Source organism: Microtus oregoni, unplaced genomic scaffold (assembly GCF_018167655.1).
Source record: "Microtus oregoni isolate MIOR12 unplaced genomic scaffold, Mior012 000000F_ref0000247, whole genome shotgun sequence".
NCBI classification, from domain to species: Eukaryota; Metazoa; Chordata; class Mammalia; order Rodentia; family Cricetidae; genus Microtus; species Microtus oregoni.
In genome coordinates this window covers 77,104,697-77,128,892 of record NW_024543059.1, presented here as the reverse complement: position 1 = coordinate 77,128,892, position 24,196 = coordinate 77,104,697, and the positions used below count along the sequence as shown (strand labels likewise).

The following is a 24,196-nucleotide window of genomic DNA, read 5'->3' as shown; positions in this document are numbered from 1 at the left end:
TATCAGGATTGTATTATACCTAAACTGTGACAGAAGGCACTGGGTCTCACTGATCACGGGAGTGACAGTGCCCAATTGGCAGGTCTATCTGAAGAGAGTGGCATGGAAGATCTCAGTGCTTGGTATGTTTGGGGGAAGCCATGCTCCTGTGTCATCAGCCACAAGGTGGCACTGTAGGAATTAGAGTCATGCCTGGTTCTTGTGGCGCTGTCGTTCCAATAACAGAGCATCTCTTCCTACTCCAACAGTTACTGAATTTAACACAAAGGGGCAAAAATCCATAATTCTAGAATGTAAGCAACCCTAAGCACCACACGCACACACACACGCGCGCACACACACAAGTATATACACAGTGAGCAGTGAGCAGGGAATGCGGATGTGTACAGGCAGGCCATGGTTGCATGCGATGTAATACCTACCTGGGAATGGTACTATTGAGAGCAGACCAAATAAAGAAATAAATGAAAAAGGAGAATGGTTACCAAAAAAGTGGCGTGCCGAACTGCTCAAGCAAAACCGAAATAGTAATTAATAAAACATGAAAACGAGATGTTGCCGATACTCTGTTGTGGGCTTGTTGTGTACATGTGACGGTTAAGAGATGCAGGTGGGAACCTAAGACAAGAACATGCGATGTTTGTTCCATGCCTCCGTCTTTATATGCTGGTAAGTTTCTTACTCTATGGAAAGGAACTATAATTCCCCAATCTTAGTTTGAAAAAGGGAAATACGACTGAATCAGGCATTTTGTAAATAATTAGAAACTGATAAAAATAAATTATTCTTTGGTTGAGTGTAAGCAAGTGTAGAATATTGTGAATTCACACAAAGTCACAGAAAATTTTTATGTTGAAACACAGTTTTTAAAAAAAAAAAAAACAACAACTCAGATTATAAATCCAAATTTGTCAGTGGATGAGAATTTAATGTATGGAACACACGTTCAGTCACCTCTTCCCCACACCCCCCCAGGGGCTCCTCCTTGTTACCCTGACCCTAAGGGTCACCCTCTATCTAAGTCACCCAAACCAAGGCTAACCCTCCTTCTTTTTCAGCTGCCCCCATAAAATCCTCCAACAAATCTCACTGCCCAGGTTTCAAAATTGTCGCTGCTGGATTCTTTCCACAGCTGGCCCAGGGTTAGAGTTCAGCTGGGTCGTAACCACCAAGCAAACAAACTCTGCAGTTGGGTGGTCTAGCCCAGGGGCCACGCTCTACACAGGATTCTTATAAAACACAGGAGTGACTCCCTTCCTTCACGCCCCAACTCCAGCCCACTGCACCTGTGTGTCACTGCTAGCATAAGCCTTAGCTTCCCCCACCAGTCAAGTATCCCCTGCTTTTCCCAGCGTCATTGCTCCGTGTTCTGCCTGTGTTTGGGCTTCTGTCTTTCAAAAAGCTTGAACCTCTGTCCTGCAGAAGCACTGTATGCTCTCGTGCCCTGGCCTTCCAGAGTCTCTCTTAGGCTATAAATTTAGTGAATGCATTTTAATCAGGTTGGTACCTCTAGGACTTACCAGCATGCCCAGCTCAAGAATTAACTTAACACAGTTAAAAAAAAAAAAAAAGAAAGGAAAAAAAAAGTGAGGTACAAGACAAGAGGGGGAAAAATGAGGTAGGGGATCCTGGTACTCAAGGAGCGAGTCCCCAGATGGGTTGCCTTTAATAAATTATCAATGTAGAATTGATAATTCCGTAAGCTGTACATCGGTGGGAAATTCATAACGCATCTGGCAAAAGAACCAGCTTTGTACCATGAGCATGAGAGTGTTGATGGGAGAGACATTACAGTAACATGGACAGGCAGACATGTGACCCAGGTTAGCAGCCATACTTTGGAAGAAGTACCTAGAATAAGCTTATTCATCTTGCTGTTGAGAGTAGCAAGAACCAGGTGTATTAGTTAATGGTAGCCAAGATAACACTGAATCTCACAGTTCAGAATACTAGAAAGCCTCCTGAGATTTGTCTATAACGTCGGCTCAGAGCACCTCAGAAGATCATGTCTTTGTTTTAATGGAAACATTAATTACAGGGCAGCTTCCCTTCACACTTGTTTTCTATGATTCTTCGTTATTTAGTTGACACAGAAATTACAGCACCCATAGTTAAGTTAGAATTAGAGGTACCTGGAGATGCTAAGCACATCTGCCAGGCAAAACCGTCCCTAGAATTTGCCTACAGAACCATGTGGCAGCTGGTTAAATACATCACTTTGAAAGGCAGGGCCCCCTGCTCACCCTTACTCAGCTTCGCAGTAGGTGAACGACTGTACCGCATTAATCGGTGTCTCTGAACTTGTTTCCTGTCCTTCAAAATAGGCTCTACTTAAAGGGTTAGAGGCATGAATGAGACAGCATGTTAACTGAAGAACACGGCGAATTCCCCATTAAGTGTTCAATAACTGTGTCTACGTTAATTATCACCACTAAAAAAAGTAAGTGGTCAGCCAGGCAGAGTGGTACCTGCCTGTAATGCAAGCCCAACACCCAGCAAGTTGTTCATCTGAGAAAGTGCCATGCCATTCTGGGCTGCACAGTGAGACCTTATCTCTAAACACCAAAATAAAAATAGGAAAGGGAAGGGGGTGTCGAGTTTAAAAAAATGTGTTGTGCACACTTCTGTCGGATATTCAAAGGAAGTTTGGTGGATACCTATCAGATCTTCCTCCTTCCAGGCTGTACCGCAGGTAGTTCATGCCGTCCAGGAACTGGCTGCTGGGCAGCGAGTCATCACCAAGTTCTTTGAGATCTTCTGGCCTAAGGTATTCTCCTCCATCGCCGGTCATTGTGTCATCACCTTAAGGTAACCAGAGGATGGGGCAGGAAGTTACTTGTTGAATTTAGTACCAGCAACAAAATATGCCCATAATTAAGAAGGGCCTTTACATGGCAGCTTGGATAACCACAAAGCACTGCACAGCAAGAAGACACAGAGTACATGCACAGGGCTAGGGATTCGATCCATTTCCCTAAAATGCACCAATAAATAACCCGCTGAGATGTTGGGGCTGATCTAATGGGAGCTCACCAAGGTCAGCTGGATGATGGAGCATGTGATCAAACCGGACTCCCTGAATGTGGCTGACAAGGAGGGCTGACTGAGAAGTCAAGGACAATGGCACTGGGTTTTGATCCTACTGCATGTACTGACTTTGTGGGAGCCTAGTCTGTTTGGATGCTCACCTTCCTAGTACTGGATGGAGGGGGGAGGACCTTGGACTTCCCACAGGGCAGGGAACCCTGACTGCTCTTTGGACTGTAGAGGGAGGGGAAGGAGGGTGGGGGGAGCGGAAGGGAAATGGAAGGAGGGGAGGAGGTGGAAATTTTTAATTAAATAATATAAAAATAAATAAAATAAAGAAAAACCAAAAAAATAATTCTCTGATTATAATTCTTTGAATACCTCTCAATGGACGTTGTTCATTATGCTTGTTATCACAATGGCTAGTATAGCTTAAAGGTTAGCCTAGTTAAAGGTTAGCCTAGTGTGCAGACTACTAAAATTCTCACAGTAGCTTCAATAATTCTGGATATGATCCATTATTAACAGACTCCTAATGTCATTGACAATATGCTAAGAAATATCTATTGTTCTATAATAAATGAGAGATTCTAAATTTACTTATTTAATGTATATGTGTGTGCTGTTGTGTTTTGTGTGTGTATTTGCTTCTCTGTGTGTGTGCCTCTGTTCTGTGTATGCACAACACGTGCAAAAGAGGTCAGAGGAATGTGGTCTCTCCTTCCACTGTGTGGGACCCAGGATTAATTCAGTTTGTCAGGCTTAGCAGCCATCAAGTTACCTGCTAAACCATATTGCTGGTTGTAAATATAATAGTATTTTATAAGATTAAATATACACAACAGCAAAAGAGCACGGAAGTAGAAATAAATTCTAAGAACAGGACTACTAAAATCTAGGCATGCTCTAACTAATCTTCTTTTAGAGAGTTTTATCAACATTTGGGAAGACAGTCTGTGACTCATTTTCATGTGTGAGATGCAAGATCCATAACACAATAAAAGCTGCATCTTATATATCCCTTGAACAAGAAGTCAAACATCACCAAAATCTCAAAAGTTGGCTTGCATCTTCCTCTTGCTCCTCACTCCTTACCCCAACCTGAGGATCCAATACAACTGAACTTGACTTAATTCCCTACTACTACACAAATTAGGGCATCCTGCACCTCCCAAGTCAGCTGTTTTCAGAAGTCAACCTGTCTCTCCTTTTTCCAGTTTTGACCCCAATCACTCAGCAGCCAAGGTGGTCACAGGGAGCAAAGATAAACTCAAAATAAGTTTCTGTTACTTGTGTCTTCAAACTTCTCAATACTTCATAATAAAACAGGGCTGGCGTTTTAGATTTCCTTACTCAACCTCTTTCTTGCTATGTCCTGGTGAGGAGAAGAAGGTTCAAGAGGTGCAAAGAAATAGAGGGGAGAGAAGGCAGAGTCTAGCTGCAGAATTGCAGTCTGATAGAGCAAGGCACTAGGTTAGCGGATCTGTGAGACCCTGGGAATGAACAGATCCCTAACCTCCCTCTCTTATGATTATGGAATTGTGTTACAAATAGAGAACCAGCCATCTGAATAGTATATTTAAAATAAAATATAGCCTTTTAAAAACTCTGATGACAAGCCAAGGCACTATTTGAAACCCTCAGATCATACTGAGTTCATGACACCTGTGGCTGTCCTTAATATTCTCCCCAATTCTCTGCCTGATGATGGATTTTGTGAGGAGGATGTCTGGCTCCAGCATCTGATATGCTCAGTGTATTAAAAGTGAGGCTTCAGAGTTTTCAAGGCACCCATAGTGAGCCTTAGGAATAGAGCATGATTCCTAGTGCTAGTGAAACTGTCTAGAATCTCACCAATACTGTTAAACAGAAGGGGTACTTGTCTCAAAACAACAACAACAACCCCCCCCCAAAAAAAAACTGCAAAAGAAAGATAAACAAAACCAAAATGAAACAAAAAAAATAAAAAAACCCAAAGCAACAAAAAACAAAATTTCAGTATGCTGATGCATTACAATTAGTGGGAAAGAGTTGCCCAAAATGTATCTGGAAAAATATAACTCATTTTGTAAACCAGGCTGGCCTCAAACTCATAGAGATCCACCTGCCTTTGCCTCCTGAGTGCTGGAATTAAAAGAATGTGCCATCACCACCAGGCTCATACTGCAGTTTTTTAAAGTAAGATTAATTTTGGTTATTTGGAAGCTACAAGATTCTATATGAGGTACATCAGCCATGCCAAGACTCTGTTGAACAAAGATCAAAAACATGGGGATAAAGGAAGGTTAAATGGTGTGGGTTGCCTATCTTGATACCCTCTGTGATGCTCAGATAAAGAGACTCTCCGAAATGTCATTGAGCCGCTGCCCTTGCCCTTCCTACTGAAATACAGGGAGAAGTGAAATGAGGAGGAGGCTATGTGCTCACAAAAGAGAACATGAAAAAGCTGAAACTGGTTTCCCCATTTGTCTTCTCAACCCCTTCACAACTTCTGCCGTTTTGAAGTTCTCTTGTTTGCTGGATCATGTTGATATAGGGCACTTGTGGAGAAGTGTGCATGAGCTGTTCACTAATTGATGGTGAATCTCAAGAATAAGTCATTTGTATTTGCCATCATACTCAGTAAAGGATTTCTCTAGCCTCAGATACATGACTTCTTCCCGTTCCCAATAAAACATCCTTTCTATGGACTACTATTGGATTAATATTCATAAAAGCAGATTTATATTCATCATTAGTTGAAACCTTTATGATATTCTAATTTCTCTAGACTCAGCTAAGAATGCAGAGTGCCCCCCCCCGCCACCACAACTATCCTCATAACCAGTTGTTATGCAACGGAATGCGTGACTAAATCATTTTGCCACTCATTGTCACTCGGCTGCACATTCCGACATTGAGACCCCTATACTGATTATTCTCTACCCCTTTACAACCTGGGCCACCCTCTGGTTAATCTCTCATTTCTTGGCCAAATGCATCAGATTGTGTGGGTGGCCCCAGCTGTAGAGCTCCCTGAGCAGGCATGGGAACTGACGGCACTGTGCCTTCATTTATAGCTCTTGATGCACTACTCCCCCTATGTGCTTGTTGAAGGCTGGCCCTGTGCTCACCATTGAGTCCCCGTGATGTGAACTATCAAGCTCCCCTATCATAATATCACATTCACCAGCGATGCTTTCGCTGCGTGGGAGGATAATACCAACTGCTTTACCACATGCCACATTAGTCTGAGCAGGCATCTAAACTCATCTTAGGAATGCCCTTAGGTATTTGTTGCCACCCGTAGATGCTGGAGAGAACGGGGGTTGGCTAACACCTTCTGAACATGCGTGGCCGCACTCCGTCCATGTGGATGATAGTTGGTTTATGAAAACATTCAACTGCACACAATGTTAGAGTTGGCAGTCAACTAATATTACCCTGACCCTTTGCATAAAAAGCAACTTTGCACAACTCAAATACATTATTTATGTAAAAGTTATTATATTTAAATTCTCTGCTGGCAATAAAATGCTGTTACTTTTTTATTATTTCTAAAAATAAAACATTTTTCTTATCACAAGATGTTCTTATTACCTAATCATTATTCCTGTCACAAGAGTTTTTAATCACTATCAAATGTCGTTATTTAACAGTTTGGTTAAAAAAAAAAGATGTATCTACATCTCATTTTATATATCAGGCAGACATGAGAGTTTTACAAATGAAGTTTCTAGTAATTCCACAGTAAACACTTTATTTGTGTCTACCAACTATTTTTTAAATAGTTTTAAATAGTGATCTGTTTTGAAATCAAATGTATTTAATGTTTACACTGGGTTTTCATGTAATAAGCTTGCTATGAAGAGATACCCCATCATCTCTGGAAACTGCATATCACATAGAACATTTTACGTCATTCATTTTTTTCTTCAAGTGCCAAATTCACACTGAATGACTTTTAAAAATATTTATTTTGTTTTTATGTGTTGGGGGGCAAGGGTAGGTGTATGTGTATGCAAGTGTATATAGTTGCCCCCAGAGACCAGAAAAGGGAATAACATCCACTGAAGCTTGAGTTACAGGTGGTTGTAAGCTGCCAGACATGAATGCTGGGAACACTTGGGTCCTTTGTTAAGAGAGCAAACACCCTTAAATACTGGGTAATCTTCTTTTTTTTTAATATTTATTTATTTATTATGTATACAATATTCTGTGTGTATGTCTGAAGGCCAGAAGAGGGCACCGGACCTCATTACAGATGGTTGTGAGCCACCATGTGGTTGCTGGGAACTGAACTCAGGACCTTTGGAAGAGCAGGCAATGCTCTTAACCTCTGAGCCATCTCTCCAGCCCCCTGGGCAATCTTCTTATCCCTAGCCCTCTCCTCCCTGGATGATCGTTGGAGATCATTTTGAATCATGTGACTTATCTCTACTCTTGACTGTCTTTTAAAAACCAATCACATTATGACTCTTAATTATATATTTGTTTTTTAAAAAGGGTCTCACTGCATTGCTAAGACTGACTTTTTTTTTAAAAAAAAAAGAGTGATGTGGGAGTGATTTCTTATTAATAAAGAAACTGCCTAGACCCATTTGATAGGCCAACCCTTAGGTAGGCGGAGTAAACAGAATGGAATGCTGGGAGAAAGAAGCTGAGTCAGGGAGTCGCCATGATTCTCCCACTCCAGACAGATGCAGGTTAAGATCATTCCTGGTAAGCCAGCTCGTGGGCTACACAGATTAATAGAAATGGGTTAGATCAATATGTAAAAGCTAGCCAATAAGAAACTGAAACTAATGGGTCAGGCAGTGTTTAAAAGAATACAGTTTCCGTGTAATTATTTCGGGTAAAGCTAGGGTGGCGGGACACAGCCCGCCGCTCCGTATTTCAACAAGAGAGATTCTCTCTACATAGGATAGCTCTGATTGACCTTAAACTCACTGCCTCTGTCACCTGGGTGCTGGGATTAAAGGTGTGTGCCACTATTCCCAGGCAGGCTGACTTGAATGTCTGTTCTCAGTTATCATCCAGCCTGTGCCTCCTGAGTAATCATGACTATAGATGCATGCTACCATACCTGGCTTCTAGTTTATTATATTTTTGCCTCATCTAAAAGGAGTAATGTGAGCATTCACCTCAAGCAACCTCAGCTGAAAGTGCATCTAGTAACTAATAAACTAGTTACCAATATGTCATGCTTACTTTTGTATTAATATACCAAAGAATTACTTTTTCTCAAAATCTCTACCCTAAAAAAATAAAGCTATGACTCTGGGGAAGCATTCTTATAATGTACCTCAGATAGGGTAATGTTGTTTAGTTGGTCTCCATATAGTTGCTAAACTATTACCAGAATAAGCAAACATGGCTTTAAACTTACACAATAATAAAATGCACGCATCCAATGCACACATGCACAATTCTACCCACACAATACAAGATGTTTCCAAAGAAACATTAGTATCAAGCACAAAGATTTAAGAATTAACAAGTTGCTTCGAGGTGGTTAAGAAAAATTAAAAGCAAAGAAAGGCAATCACTCTGAGTCCCTTGAATGGTACCTGAATCACTAAGCGTTTCCCCATCAATAAAGTGGTCACCAAACTGCTTAAGAGCTGCATAACATATGAATGAGAATGAGAAAGAAAATCCCCTGAAATATGGCATGCATATACAAATGCTCGAACTCAGCAGGCCGATACTAGAACAAAGCTCAGACTTATAATAAATACTCAGAATTACAGCCTTTGGCAGGACTTTTAAAATTACTCATCATCATACATCGATCCAACATTTGTTCGTTCTTGTCATAATTCTTATGCAAACTGACACAGCTCAGCGCCTAGTTGCCAATAATGAAACAAGCTGGTTCCAAGAAAGACTTAAGAATATAAAGCTTGGCCTTGAGATTTCATGTCAAAGAACCTAGAGACATATTTAATATTTTTCATAGAGTCTTTTAATATCAGGCCTAGCACTGCCTTTGTGACAATGATTTTGCATAGGCGTGGATGAATGTTCCATGCACATATACATAGAAATAGGTTTTTTTAATCTCATATGCTGGTTCTACTAGTGAAGCTTGCAACTCTATGAGAGTAGTAGGTTCATTTTTATTATTATTCAGAAGAAACAATACATGGAAATTTAAAATGTGGAACAAAGAAGTCAGTGGTAAAGTAAATAAGGAGCCTCTCTGTGTCAAGCCTGGCTTCTGACCTCTACCCCCTAGTCCCTGTCCTTTTCAGGACTCTGAAGTCCACTGTCTAGATCAGCAGTTCTCAACCTGTGAGTTGCAAGTCCTTTGGCAATCACATATAAGACATCCTGTATATCACATATTTACATTATAATTCATAACAGTAGCAAAATTACAGTTAGGAAGTAGCAACGAAATAATTTTATGACTGGGGGTCACCACAGCAAAAAGAACTGTACTAAAGGATCACAGCATTAGGAAGGCTGAGGACCACTAGACTAGATAATTTTTTATCAATTCTAAAACCATCATGAAAGTGAAAATCTTTCCTGGATCTTTCCTGGCATAAAGAATGACTTACTCAGGTTGGGACTGCACTATTTTGTGCTGAGGTCCTTTTGTGCCTTTTCTAAGGTTCTTTTCTTCTGGGTTTGATATATATTCTGGATGGTTGAACTCACCAGACAGCAGAGATTTCTTAATATACCACTAATAAAAAATGGTTTAAGGTGTTTCAAGACATTTGAGTATGAAATATGTTGGCATAATTAGTATATGTATTAGTAATAACTATTATATCAGACAGCTCTTTTAGTGCATGGATAATTAGAAGCTTCTTTCTCATTCCCTAGTCTTACTTGGTATTAGAGATTAAAAATAATAATGGGAAAAAAGTAGGTAGTATAGATTATAGCAGTTGGTGGCTGGGTTTTAAATATTAGTATGCTATAATCTATACTACCACCTTTATCTCAAATAAAACTTTCGTTTCCTTGTGTGGAACTCAGCAGCTGTCACCAAAGACTTACCCTCTTCATCAGAAACATCAAGAACCTCCGTCATTGTCTCAGGAACATTCAGCTTGTGTTTTTCTGTGATAGTCTGGAAAGACAAAAATCATTCAGTGCAAAGTTAAAAATAAAATCAAACAAAACTTAAATGGAGTCACAGAGGTGCCATACTCTGCAGCAGCAGCAAGCCATCGGACCCCAAACATCCCATCTTATCCATGTGGATGTTTTGGAATCTTACTCGCTTTCATGAAAATTCCTTTGTTCTTTCTGAAGACAAATGACCAAGGACTCCAGGAACATTGTCCACGAGAAGATTCATTACTGTTAGTTCCCAATTGAAAAATGAAGTCTTTAGTAATGGCGTTAGTAATTAGTCTTATTGAAAAGGCAAACAAATGTCTTCAAGATGTCTCTAGCCATTTCCAGCAAAACTTTACAATGAAGTAATAAACATGCAATGTATTAACAGTAAAGCTGTTACAGAGACGCTGCAAAAGAAATGGAGTGCATAAATTATACGTGACAGGTGTTGTCAGGGGTTAGAGGACCAGCAATAGAGAATTAGTCATCTCTATGGTATTCAGACTGCAGTTATGGTTTATTGCTCCTGGGCCTTCTCTGGTGCTCCCTTGAGTGGCCAAATCCAATGATGTCATTCCTGATAGAGGATAAAAAGCTGAAAGAGCAGGCTCATTTGGCTGCATGGCTTCCACTTCCAGACTCATCTTAGCTGTAAGGCTTCTGCACGTCCTTGATCTCAGCCATGCCTCAGTTTCATTGTTGGGAAACCAGAGAGCAATGTTTTATAAGCTGTGATGAGTATCAATGCAGGAGCTCCTAGGGAACAGTCCTTGGACTGTGGACTCAATAAGCATCAGCTGGGGTAACTGATGGATGCAATTGAAAATTACATTCATCCTAGGCATGAAGGGTCTCAGAACATTTTAGTCATGTATGTAACACATTCCTTTCTCTATCAAAACCTTTTCCTCAGACTATCAGAAGTGATTACCACAGAGAAATACTTCCTGATGTTCTACCAATAACTTTATTTATTGAACTCTGCTAGATATATATCACACACAACTGTGTGTGGCTTATCTATTTCTCTACCTCCCACAGAAGAGTGGGAGTCATTCCAGAGGTAGAGTATTACCATAGAACCTGAAACAGAGTAGATGCCTCTCTCATACATACGAAATGATATAAAAGTATGATGCTGTAAAATTATGTTAACATATACTTAAAAATCACCAAGTGACAAAACAGATTTTCTTTTGAGTGGAATCTTTGTTTAAAGACAAGGAAGAAAGTACAATGCTAGAGAACCTTGTGGGGTGTAGGTGAGGGCACAGTTGAAGCCCACATCAATAAATCCAACTTGCCTACGTTTCTTGGGATATTTATGTAAGGCAACAGGTTTTGACTAGATGAGAACAAGCTAAACGCTGCAGTCAAAATAAAGCAAAGGCCCAATGATGTCCCACACACTAGATAGCAGATAAACATTTGTGAAATGAATAAATTTAAAGGGCTTTCATAAGACACAACTTTATTATTATTTCAGTATTTCAAACTTGGGTTATAAATTTAACTCAGTTAAATTTATAATCTATATATCATAGAATTCAACTCTAGCAGTACACTAGAATTGCCAAAAAGTATTTTAAAATATCAATGATCTGAGCTGATAATATGGCGCAGATGATAAAATGTCTGCTACAAACATGAGGGTCTGAGTTCAGAAGACTGGCACATGGTGACCAGGTGCAAGTGCACATAATTGTCACACTAGTGCTGGGAAAACAGGGAGACACCTAGAGCTCACTGGCCATTCTGACTCGCAAAATGAATGAGCTCCAGGTTCAGTGAGATTTTGCCTGAAAACCTAAGACTGACAATGATTGGGGAAGACACTGGATACATGGACCTCTGGCCTTAAGTGTACACACACACACACACACACACACATACTGTTACTTGTGTCTCAACACAGAATAATAATTCTGCATCTTGGGGTCCAGCTAACAGTATTTTTTATAAAAGTCCCATTTAGTTTGAAGTCAGCCTGGCCTACATAGTGAGTTCTCGAGCTACAAATTGAGATCTGATCTCCAGGACAGATGTTCCATTTTGTTATATTATACAACTCAATTTGAGGCTCATATTTTAGCCTTAGGGAGACAGTCATACAACAGGCATATCCTGTTAAACTTTCTTGAAACATTCTAAATAAGTATCTAAATGTAAATAAAACGATTTAATAATGTGACTATGTCTATTGTGTTAGACTACTCAGGAAGTTCATTTCATATGAGAATGTTCTAGAGTAATTTCTACACGAAGAAGTGTCTCCATTAGTAAGTAAACGACTGTGTGGCAGCCCATGGTCCATTGCCAGATGCTGGTAGTGTGAGTATACGTTCTTTTTCCTTGCCAGAATGACTAGCCAGGCTGCCTTGTTTGGGATTAAGTGCTATCTGTTATATTAGAAAATGTATATAGCAGGATAAACAGCAGCACACAATAATCATGTTGCTCACAGATGTTTTCCTGAATAATACTCACAATGCCCTCAATGTACAATGCAATATGGAGCTGTATTTGAATCTAATATTTGCCCAGTCTTCACAGGGCATCAGTAAATGTTTGTTGAATGTATCACAAACAGATCTTTCTACTCATGAGGTATATAATTAGATATAATATACAATTTTCTTTTGAAATGAAATATCCTTAAGATATTTGGTTACTGGAACATAGTTTGTTTAAACAACTGCATTTGCACAATAGAGGGAGGACAAAGCTATAATTCAAGGTTCATGTACTTCTGCTTTTGCTACAGAGTCTAAGATGTCATGGTCAAGATCTGAAACAACTTTAAAAGTTAGAATAAAGAATATGTTATGCACAAGATTAATGAGATATAATTAAGTCAGACAATGAGTGAGTCATCATGCTATGGGAACACATAGGAAATTAAATATAAGCTCTTATGATGCTTTATAATTAGTGGATAATATCTGGTTTTCCCTGGGGGAGGAAACTGTATGCTAAGTGACCCCACTTGGCCAACACCCCCTACCTAGTCATGCCTTGTATTTGCAGACCTCCCAAGCCATCACAGCATAGACAATGATCTCGGCCACCATGCCACCTTTCAACACCTTCACCCTGTGGCTGTCATCAGAGCACTTGTAGGCTACCCTTCTTTTGTTAATGCCAACCATATTCGTCAATATAACTGTTGTAACTAAGCAAACTATTAAATGTATAATTGTTTTCATTTTTCTAGAAAGATAAAGGTAAGTACTCTAGGAAGTTTCAACAAAGATGTATTCCTCCCCCAAATAACTGCTACCAAATTAGGTGTGGGTGAGACAATTATAAATGATTTTAAAAATATATCAGACAAAGTTAAGGGTTCTATACTCCACATGTTTCTTTAAGAACACACAAAAAATGCATAAATGTTATATAAAACTTTTGAAAATATTTATTTATAATATGCATGAAAATTTGCCTTCGTGTATGTACTTACATTGCATTCTGGACCCTATGTAGGCAAGAAGAGGGTTTGGATCTGCTGGAACTGGGGCATTAGGCAGCTATAAACTGCCATTTGGATAGCAAGGGCTAACCACCAGGCCATCTCTTGAGCCCCAGGAAGTGATAACTAGGTGTTATAAAGCACATACACACATAGTGACTATTGATAGTGTTTGTGCAAAGATGACAATCCAGACAATTGATCAAGGAACTATATTCACAGAAAAAAAATGATGATCAGACAGTGTGAAAGGACATTATCTGTATGCATTGAATTTTTATTTCGATGATTCTTTTAACAAACATGGTATCAAATCAAATTTCGGACTTAGAATTACATTTTCTTTACTGCTTTAAAAAACCTACCTAATGAGCAAAGGAAAATATATCTAATATGATTTATATGTGGTAATTTTGGGTAATTTATTAGATAATTATGTTCTTTCTAGCAACGACTCTTTGCCATATAATATATTACTTTAAAATTACACCAATAATAAAAAACTTAGCTGATGATAGCAGATTGACAGGTGGAGGAATGAGTCATTTTTCATAGTTTTCCCAGTCTTACTAGACTAGGGCTGTTGGCTATTGCTGTTGGGAATACGCCCCCAGTTTTGTGAGGACCGCTCCTGCAAACACAGAGAACTTCATCCTAAGACAATGCTGAAATGTCCCACCTCCCCTGCTGCGTCTCTCAGTGTAAACTTAGAAATGCCACAATTCCACAGTGTCTGGGCGATCTCGGCTGCCCCAGCCTCTCCCTTACAATCCACTGCCTCTTATCCGCTCTCTCACAATGCCTTCATTCATGCTTTGGGGCAAAGGACTTGGGGAAGAAGTTTCTTTTCAAGAGACCTCACATGACTGCACAGCGGCACACCCTGGAAATGCAATGGGTGGTAAGCGAGCCCATCACTTGTGCAGCTACAATTCAATGGCCGCATCCAATGGATGCATCTAATTTCATCACGTGAAATTCGATCCCCTTTGCCTCATTATAAAATGCCGGGCACTGAGGCTATCACTGTGGTGCTGGGTTTTGTTTGTTTTTGTTTTGGCTAGTCAGTAAACTTTAGAAAATGACATGAAATAGGACATGCCCATTGAAATCAGTAAAGTATAAATCTTGTGTGGCATTTTATTTTATTTTATTTTGTGGAAAACTAGGCAGGAATAGTTCTTTCATAGAATTCTGGTTAAGCTACTTTTCAGCAAAACCAAGATTAATTAGATGGGAATGGTTAGGAAAGAGGCCTTTGCGATCCAGCAGCCTGAACTGAATTCCAGATGTGTCCTCCGAAGCTAGCACAATACTAATCTTACATATTAGCTATTTGAGATATCACAGATAGCGCCCTATAGGAAAAAGAATGACTGAGCACTATTTCCCACAGAGAGGTGTACTGCATGAAGACCTCCACACTAGAAGAGAATGCATAGGTACTTTTTTAGCTACAAATTTCATATCTCAGAACAAACTCACAATTCTATCAGGAACCAATTAGGAGCATCAGACAATAAACATAAAGCAGAATCAAATCATGCAGCCATTGAGATAGAGAGAGGGCTCAGTAGTTAAGAGCACTGACTGCTCTTCCAGGGGATACAGGTTCACTCCCCAGCATCCACTAATGGCCAACAACTGTCTGTAACTCCAGTTCCAGGGGATCTGATGCCCTCTGTAGGCACCCGGCATAGACATACATGCAAGTGAACTATAAATAAAACAACAACCCGCCACTAACACCACCCTCCAGATAAAGGGGATTGGTGGGAATGGTGGTTTATTTAATGTGAGTGACACACTGAAGCTGAAATCTGACATTCTGTGTGTTATTTATGGCTTACTGGGTTTTTCACCTAGAAATTTCAAATATGGTTTTTTTTTCAAATAATGTTCAACTTTAAAATGAACATAAATAATAATATAGTAGTGAAAATATAATTAAATATAAATAATTCAAAAGCAAAAACTCATAAAATGTTCTAAAAACAGTTGCCTTGTGTTAGAGTTAACTGTCAGGGATAAGACTTTCCATATCTTCCCTGTATATCTGGTTTCTGGCAAACCATCTGCCTGCTTACTTAGAGATGGTAAATATTTTTAAAAAAAAATCAGCATGTGTGTATGTCTTTGGAGTTGGATTGTGGCTCTCTCCTTCTCTAAACCCAAGCATGTTTACTAAAGTGAAATCCAAAATCTCTGTCTCATGTCAGAAGAGCCACCTGATCTGGGATAGAAGATAAACAAATATTTAAAAACTACTTTATTGCCACTAATCTTACAATCTTTTGGTTTTATGTTGACTCTTTAACAGCTTTTCTTAAGGTTCAAAATTTATAAGATTATAAAATTTATAAGATGAATATATACATCAATCTTATAAATATATTTTAAACTTTTTGTCACGATATTAATGGTCATACGGAGTACTAACAATTAAAAAAAAAATGTTTCAACTACCTTCCTGTACATGATTTTGGGTGTGAGTACCAGTTTTCTGCAGTGAATCATGAGCCTGCCTAACAACGGCCTTTGAAGTCTCCGTAAAGACAATGGGGCCACATATTGGACGCCATGTAGCTGCCCAAGAAGCAACCCGTGAGGTAACAAACCAACCACGAGCCTCGTGGTAAAATATAAAATAATAGAAATGGGTTAACTTAAGACGCAAGAGTTAGTTAATAAGAAGCCTGAGCTAAAAGGCCAAAGAATACGTAATTAACATTAAGCCTCAGAGTGGTTATTTTATAAGCGACTTCAGAAATAAGGGGGCGGAGAAAACTTGGTCCAGGGGGTCCACGGGATGGAGAATATTTATAATTGTGTTTGTATATTTCACCTGTGTGACTGCAGAGCACACACACCAAGTTGCACAGTGAGAGTTAGAGAATAGCCTAGGATTGTCACTCTAAACTTTCCACTTTGTTTTGAGATAGGAACTCACTGCTTGCTGCTGTGAAGCCCATGTTCTATGGCCCTCCAACTTCTGGGAATTCTCCTGCCTCCACCTCCTATCTGTCCACAGAAAGACCACAATTGCAGATGTCCATTACCATTGTGTGGTTCTGGGGTCCAAACTTAGTTTCTCACACTGGTGAGGCAAGTGTGTTAGCCACTGAGTCAATCCCCAGCCTAGTACTTAGAATGCTTAGAAACAAATTAAGAAATGTTAGCTGCTTCTGTTTTAAAATATGGATCTTTTGCATTTAAAAACAATTGCTCTAATATTTATGTACCGGAAATCTTAATGGGATGTGTAAGTTTCACCATGTTGTTGATGTACAAAAAAAAAAAAAATGCATTTTCCTCTGGGTTATAACTGTCTTCTCCCCTCCCACTACGCTTGTGCAGAAGAACTCTTTCAACTACTGATGCTCTTCAGCTGATAGCGCAGAGGCCCCACACATCTTTCCTTCCTTAAAGAAGAAATGTTACTTAGCAAATTGAATGAGAGCAAAGTAGGACCAGAGGAAAAGAGCCACAGCTTGCCATCTAGCGGCCATTCCGTAAAAATACATATCCATTATTTCCAGCGTGGAAAAAGTATTGAAGTTAACAAAAGCCAAGACTCTGACAGCACCCATGCTCAGCCAATCTTCTCACTAACACCTTTGTGTCTTTGTGAAGTGCATGCCGCTCTGAGGTGAAATAGCTGTGAGACTTCCCTGTTACGAAAAACCATTCGTTTTTAAAGTGGTTAAGATTCAGCCAAGCAGAAAGATTTTCAAATATTCTCACCACAAGGAAATGAAGGTTTGTGGGGACAGACATATCTATCCTCATTTGAGCGACACAGAACGGAAACACGCACCATCCTATCCTGAGCAATCACAGAAGCCTGAGCATTTCCCACTAACTGATTCCAAATGTTTAAATAGAAGAAAATTAAGAAAAAAAAAAAAAAGGCCATGGCCTTATATCATGACCTGTAAGTAGAATGTTAAACATTAGCAAAACTTTTTCTCATTTATAATTGACCCGATCTATATCTTTAAAACCACTGTGTGCGCTGGCTCAAGGAGAGGGCTCTGCTCGCACAATGAGCAGAGCAGCTGCCTCCCATCAAAAAGTTCAGGCGATATTGCGCAGTTCATTAATTATTCATACGCCACTCTATTTAAAACTGCATGTCACATCGACTGTGTTTCATCCACCTCAATGGCTGTCCACGGGGGCTTTTCGCTGGCCTGTAAAACAAAATTCCTTTCTTTTCCCTCCCCTCTATTTAAAAGAATCCAGTGTTCCCAAACTCTGTATGCAGTGGTTCCAGCTTGGAGCATTCAGCACAGCCTTACTCCGAACACTTGGTTGATCTGTGGTGTCACTGTTTCCATGGAACATCTCAGATCTTGTTGTTTCTCCGCTTGACAACGATAAATTGAAACGCTGATGTTCGTCGAACTCGTGCTTAAATTAACGTTTAAAAACTCCCCCTGGAGCCTATGCAGAGATAAGGATGCAGCACTCTCTGGATTTGCTCTTGGGATTTTCTCTGGCCAAGAGCCATGACTATCACTGGTCCCTTCTCGGGGATCATTAGGTGTTTTAAAGCAGTGGAAATAAAGGATCGTAGGCATACACTGGACATCTGCAATTTTTATTCTAAAAAAAATCATCAGACATGAGGAAAAGAAGAAATTTGAGGAGACTGTTGTCTGTAGAAGTGCATTTGACCTAGCCAGGGTCTCTTTTGAGAAGAGGCTGCTTGACCTCTAGGCCAAGTTCAAGTTGGTGACAGCCTGTGATACCTTTCTGCCAGCGGTAGGTGTCACACAACCAGAAGAAAGAAGCAGAAGAACCAGAAAAGAACTCACAGGGTAAAGCACTTTTCTATAATTACAAAGCTATATTCATATATTTGATTTGGAATTATACTGACAGAAACCCTGTACCCGTTGGTAAGCACATTTATAGCTGCATATCCTGAGCCTATTCTACCATGCACGCAACAACAACAACAAAAAAAAAGTTCAAGCCGCAAACACTGAGCAAAAGGTATGTGGTGGGAAAAACAAGAGGACAGGGGCAGGCCAGTCATCAGTACTCACCGTGGTGGTGGTGGTGACCTCCTCAGTCACAACCTTCAGGGTATCAACCACAGAGATGTAGCCCAGCCGCTTAGCAATCGCCAGAGCTGTGTTACCATTCTGAAGAGAGAGAAAGAGGGAAAGAGTGAGGAAGGCTAGGGAGGACTGCCTTCGGAGCCAATGAGCTCACCCGGGGCTAGGCATGAGCCAGCACTTCCTTCCAAAACAAGGCAAGCTCGGGAAAATCACTAGTTTTTACCATTACGTCTAAATCTGTCTTTGTAACTTCTTTAGACTATAGCCCAGGTCACCATGGTAACACAACAAGCTTGCATCTGCCTGCTCTTTTTAATAAGAAGCACTTGATGCTTAACCCTGAGGTTGTCAAGCAGCTCCAAAGGCTGCTCTGGTCTTCTAAAGCCACCCCTGGAACTGAGGAGAGTGTCTGCCAAAACTACCAGGGAGAACCTGGTATGCTCATTGCTCACCAAGGGTCAGGCCATCTGCTGCAGGTAAGATGTTACCCATAGGGACCCAGTGACAGATTTAGCTTCTGCTCCGTAGGAGCTCCAGGGCTGCAAAAACTACCCAAGCCAGCAATTCCAGCCGCCTCCAGCCCAGGCCACTGGGGACCCCGTTTGTTTAATAGCACCGCTTAGTTTACATTTCAATGGCTCCACATCCCAATGAGGCCCGCTCGAAGCCAGCAGCTCAGAAACTGGGCTCTGTTAAGAAGACGGGGGAGGGAGGGGCGGATATGTGCTCACATCTGAGAGCCAGCTGTAAGCAAAGCCCTTCCAGCAGTCCAAGTGGAGGGCCCCGTTCCCCAGAGCCCCAACTGACTTCCTTCCCGGCAAACACTCCCCAGAAATCACAGACTACTAGAAAGGATTTTTGCCCAAATCTGGGGCTTTCCACAGCCTGGGAATTTGTTTAAGGAGGATGGGTCACACTTAATCTCTGACAATACACGCAGAGCAGGGCAAGGGAGGAGAAAGATGAAAGCCCAGGGAAGGGTCACAGGCATCCTTACCGCGGTGGTGGCATTTGGCTTGGCCCCATGCTGGAGCAGGACATTAATGATGTGTGTGTGGCCTTGTTGGGCAGCTTGGTGCAGAGGTGTGTAGCCATTCTATCGATCATGATGGCGCCGATTTGCAGAGGGAGAAGAAAATCAGGTTAGCCTTCAGCCTCAGTTCAGTCGTCTTATTTACGGCAAACCCACCAAGCTAGCACCTCATTGTTTATTTGGAGCACAATTTTCCCAGCAACCCGTGTCTCAGCAGCAAACACTCCCTCACACCTTATGGCGGACTAAACAAGAAGAGACGAGATTATGAAACACGAGATAAACAGACTCAATTTATAACGGTTATTATATTCTAACCCATTGACATTTAAAATGATTCCGCAGAGAGAAGATTTTAAAAGGGAAAGAACAACAAAGCTGTGATATTTTTCCTCAGGAAAGATGAAAGAGTAACTTGGTATTTCACCGAGGGCTGTTGAGGGTCACACAAACTGCTATCAACCCTCGATGTTAGCTTTAGATCTACGACAATAAAAGAATTTAACCTCAAGCTTAACCCAGGAGATAGCCTTGCTTAGAGAAAGCTGCATGCGGAAGCTTCTGAATAGAAAACTCCATTTGAAGCCCAATGCCCTGCCCCAGTAAAATGTGTCTAAAAACTAGAATTTTTGACATGCAATCAAAACTTTGACGGAGATGAAAGTCCCTGGCTTGGAGTTGATGTTGGGCCTAGCATGAGGCCAGCCTTGAGCAGAGCTGCGGTAGATGGTAGGGGTGGCACAAATTAGCGTTTGTATTAACTCCAAATTTTTACTGGAATCCTTGATGGGGGAACGGGAGTCATCCCTTGGGCGTTCATTTTGTGCTGGACCTTAGAGTGCGGTCCCTTTTAATCAACACCATTACCCTGAAATGACTTGCAGTGCTTAGTATAGAAAAAGAATTTTGCAAATAATAGTTGACTAAAAGAATAGTGAACAAATGGTTCACACGTGAGTATTTTTTTCTCCCCATTGCAAAAACAACAAAACTGAAAATAACAGGGTTAACCTATTCCTCCACAGTCACTCGAGGCGCAATTTCTATGCAGGAGATCCCGGACAACAGTGACTACTTGGCAATTCTCTGCAAAAAATAATTATTTGTCTGTATGAGAGTCCATTGCATTAAGCTGTAACTTCTGAGTGGTATATTTGCCTATGCTTAAAAGAATATGCACACCTGTGTGCACATTTCCTGCAATTTCATAGCAGACAACATGTATACTTGGTCATTTTGACAATACAAAATGTCTGATTATATTCATGAGTGTCATAGGACCCCTTCCATATAGTCACGGTGCCCTTTCTATGTATGGGAATGTCATCAAGTATGAGTGTCTTTCTGCCCAGGTGTCCCTAACTCTGTCATGTCAGGAGTCCGACAGGTGCTATAGATCCCCACAACAAAATAAACCCAATGTCCTGAAAATGCAGTCTATTTAAAAAGACTCTTAGAATCCTACAGTTATTATTATTATTTCGGTTTTTCGAGACAGGGTTTCTCTGTACCTTTTGGTGCCTGTCCCGGAACTAGCTCTATAGACCAGGCTGGCCTCGAACTCCCAGAGATCCGCCTGCCTCTGCCTCCCGAGTGCTGGGATTAAAGGCGTGCACCACCACCGTCCGGCTCCTACAGTTATTATAAGACCCTGTTCTCAAGTCAGCCAAATCCATGGACATTTGAGAAGGATAAAGTAAGTGGTTTTTATTTTCCTAAAAATTCTTCCTTTCCATTTTATTTATAAGATTCAGCCAAATGAATTTGCCTGTCTTCTTCATTATCACTCAAGTTGGTTTATTTAACAAGCATTCACTAACCATGTGCTATGTGCTAAATACTTTGTTACATACATAACATTCCTTGTATTAAACTAATATGATATATTTTAAAGGATAGATTGCCTCCATAAATAATGCTAAATATAATTAGTCATGGTGTAGACCATATTAAATGGAGTCCTCAGTGACAGACAGCTGTGGTCTGGAAAGCGACCCCTGCGTGTGATTCAATCGGACCTTCACCCGAAGCTGTGATGACTGAGAATATTCACTGGAAGCTGGAGCAGGTCGAAACTTTACCTTGACATTGACTTCATGTTTATGTGACTCTCCAACTCGCTGGCACACCAGCCTCAGATCTACCCCTTCTACTGAGGACGAACAAGACTCCAAATCCCTCACGCTTCCATTTTCCTCACTTGTAATACAGAAATGGCTGAAGGTCTAAGCTCCAAGAAGGACCAAAGAAGTTTCCCATGAAGATATGTATAGCTCATAGTAGTTATATGAAAATGCCAGCAACCTGTGCCATTTCCTCATAGACACTCTTTTATCTTTGCGGTGTGTCTGATCAAAGAAATTTTCAGTTTGTACTAGAGTTTAAACACTCTTCACAAGTTAAATCCCTTTAAGTCCAGTTTGTTTCAATCTAATATAACAGAGCTTTATTATAATTCTAAGAAAATAATGATTTCATTTTTAAAAGTTTACATTTCTTAATCTTTACGTCAAATTTTATAAAGAGTTATAAAGGCAGTACATGTTTGCAATCTAAAAGTAGCTAAACATCCTTTAGTAACTATGGTAACACATAAAACATCAGGAAGAGAATGAAATTCCTGCAGTATAGGTATCATATCATTCCATGCGAAAGAATTCTCAAGAACTTATTAACAGATTGCCTCTTAAGATATGCATCTGTCTACTGCACTGAAATACACAGAAACAAATGTCACAGTAAAAGTTATCTCGTTCACCTAAAATGTTAAAATTGAATTTTGCTTGTCTCTTAATCAAATGTTTGCCTAGTATAGATCTAATTCCACAGAGGCCCAGACAGTACCACACAGTGCTTGGCATCTAAATGCTGAAGCCATCTCAGTGGACAAGCACCGCCACCACAGACTGTTGCTGATACTGCCAGTGTCCCCGATTGCATGGTGCATTTGTCCAGTTCACTCTGTCGTGACTGTGCCTCTGAGCCGGCTCAACAAAAAGGGCGCTAGAAACGAAAGCCCGAGGAGCCGCAGGGAAGCTCTTCTGCAAGCACCAACGAAAGCTTTGCAGAATTATGTAGGTCAGACACGAGACAATGGCCATCGTAGGGCAAGCTCAGAGGTTTGAATCTTAAGTGCCCCAGGACTATTTATAGTTTACAAAATATGTTTGTGCTGGATTAGTTTAGGAACATGCTTTTGCACGAAAATGATGGTGTGTCTACTTCTAGGAGGAGAGAAAAGGAAACACCGCTTTACAAAACATCTAGTAATTTGTTTCTAATTAGTACCACCTTGAAAGGGTGCTTCTAAAACCCTTGCATGTGCTTGCGCTAAGGCACCTGCGCTGCAGCGGGTCTTCCCGATGGCTGAACTCAACCCTACCGAGCCCCCACTTCTCCATGGCAGTGAGCAGCAGAGTGACATCATCCATCAAGAGCAGCCGTTACGCCATGCTTTTCTCTTGCATGTGGACCAATCTGTGTGCACTAAGATGTGTTGATACTCTGACTTGCTTTGTCCCGCTGGACCTTTGACCTACGTTGTGCAGCAATGTTAGAGACGTGCTATCCCTGAGTAATCCCTGAGAGCCTACAACCCAGGCATTTCACACTTTTGTCTCTAAGCACTCATGCACGGCGTTCCCAAAGAAATAGTTTGTTCAAAATGGGATCCATGCTGTGTGAGCTGTACAGGTCTGTATGTCCACAGGAGGGAATGTGGAGCTAGGGGACAGGGCCAAGGGCCTGAAACGCAAGAGGAAGTCTGCCAGGGCTTCAGGATGATCTCTGAGGATCAGCTGTATTCAGCAGCAAATTGGTAAGCCAAAGCTGTTTTCACTTTATAACACAAGCAGTTCTGAAGCTGTCCTCCATGGCCACTGAAAGCTATTAGAAGGAAAAGCCCGAAACAGGCAGAAAACGACACTGCCTCTTCAAAAATGACTGCGAGAACTAAAAAAGCAAAATTAAATTTAAATCAAAAAGCAACTTGCGGCTGTTGTCGAGCATCCTTATTGTACCCTTGACAGGATGAGTTTAATTTCCCAGAAGGAAAATGAGTATATATTTTACCTTGGTTTTTGCATTGACATTCGCTCCCTGCTTCAGAAGGAAGTTGACCATTTTCACGTTCCCATAGTGACAGGCCACGATTAATGGGGTGTAACCAAGCTGCAATGACGAATCCCAAAGTACAAGTATTATACTTCCGGTAGTTAATCAACAAAGGAAGGTTCCAATTATTATACATGGTATCCTTTGGGTGCAAATACAGGTTGAGCAGCCCCTAACCATACAGAACTTTACAGCAGCAAGGGAGATAAGACACACAGGGAATTTAACTTAGTGAAAAGAACTGACCAGTGCAAAATGATAGGCTATGTCAACAGGAGGAAGAACTCTAGTAGAAGAAGCAGTGGAGGTGAGCAAAAGGTGGTGGGAAGAATGGGAAGATGGGAAGATGTACAACAGAGTCTTCCGTCATGACATATTCATAGCACTCAAACTCACTGAGGTTGTATCTGCACAAAACTTGCA

General features: G+C 40.7%; 1 protein-coding gene across 50 annotated transcripts in view; it reads right to left on the bottom strand.

Annotated features, from left to right (window-relative positions):
- The window catches only part of Ank2 (ankyrin 2), a 520,770-nt gene that overhangs the window by 55,884 nt on the left and 440,690 nt on the right, over positions 1–24,196 (bottom strand). For 31 of the 50 annotated variants that reach the window (XM_041659227.1, XM_041659266.1, XM_041659221.1 and 28 more), the window contains 6 exons: positions 23,732–23,830; positions 19,625–19,723; positions 18,613–18,711; positions 10,024–10,096; positions 2,658–2,802; positions 423–434 (listed from right to left, as the gene is read on the bottom strand). In XM_041659227.1, coding sequence (XP_041515161.1) covers positions 423–434; positions 2,658–2,802; positions 10,024–10,096; positions 18,613–18,711; positions 19,625–19,723; positions 23,732–23,830 — 527 coding nt within the window. The remainder of the gene's footprint in view (positions 1–422; positions 435–2,657; positions 2,803–10,023; positions 10,097–18,612; positions 18,712–19,624; positions 19,724–23,731; positions 23,831–24,196) is intronic. The other 19 variants (XM_041659241.1, XM_041659473.1, XM_041659339.1 and 16 more) reach the window with 1 other exon arrangement.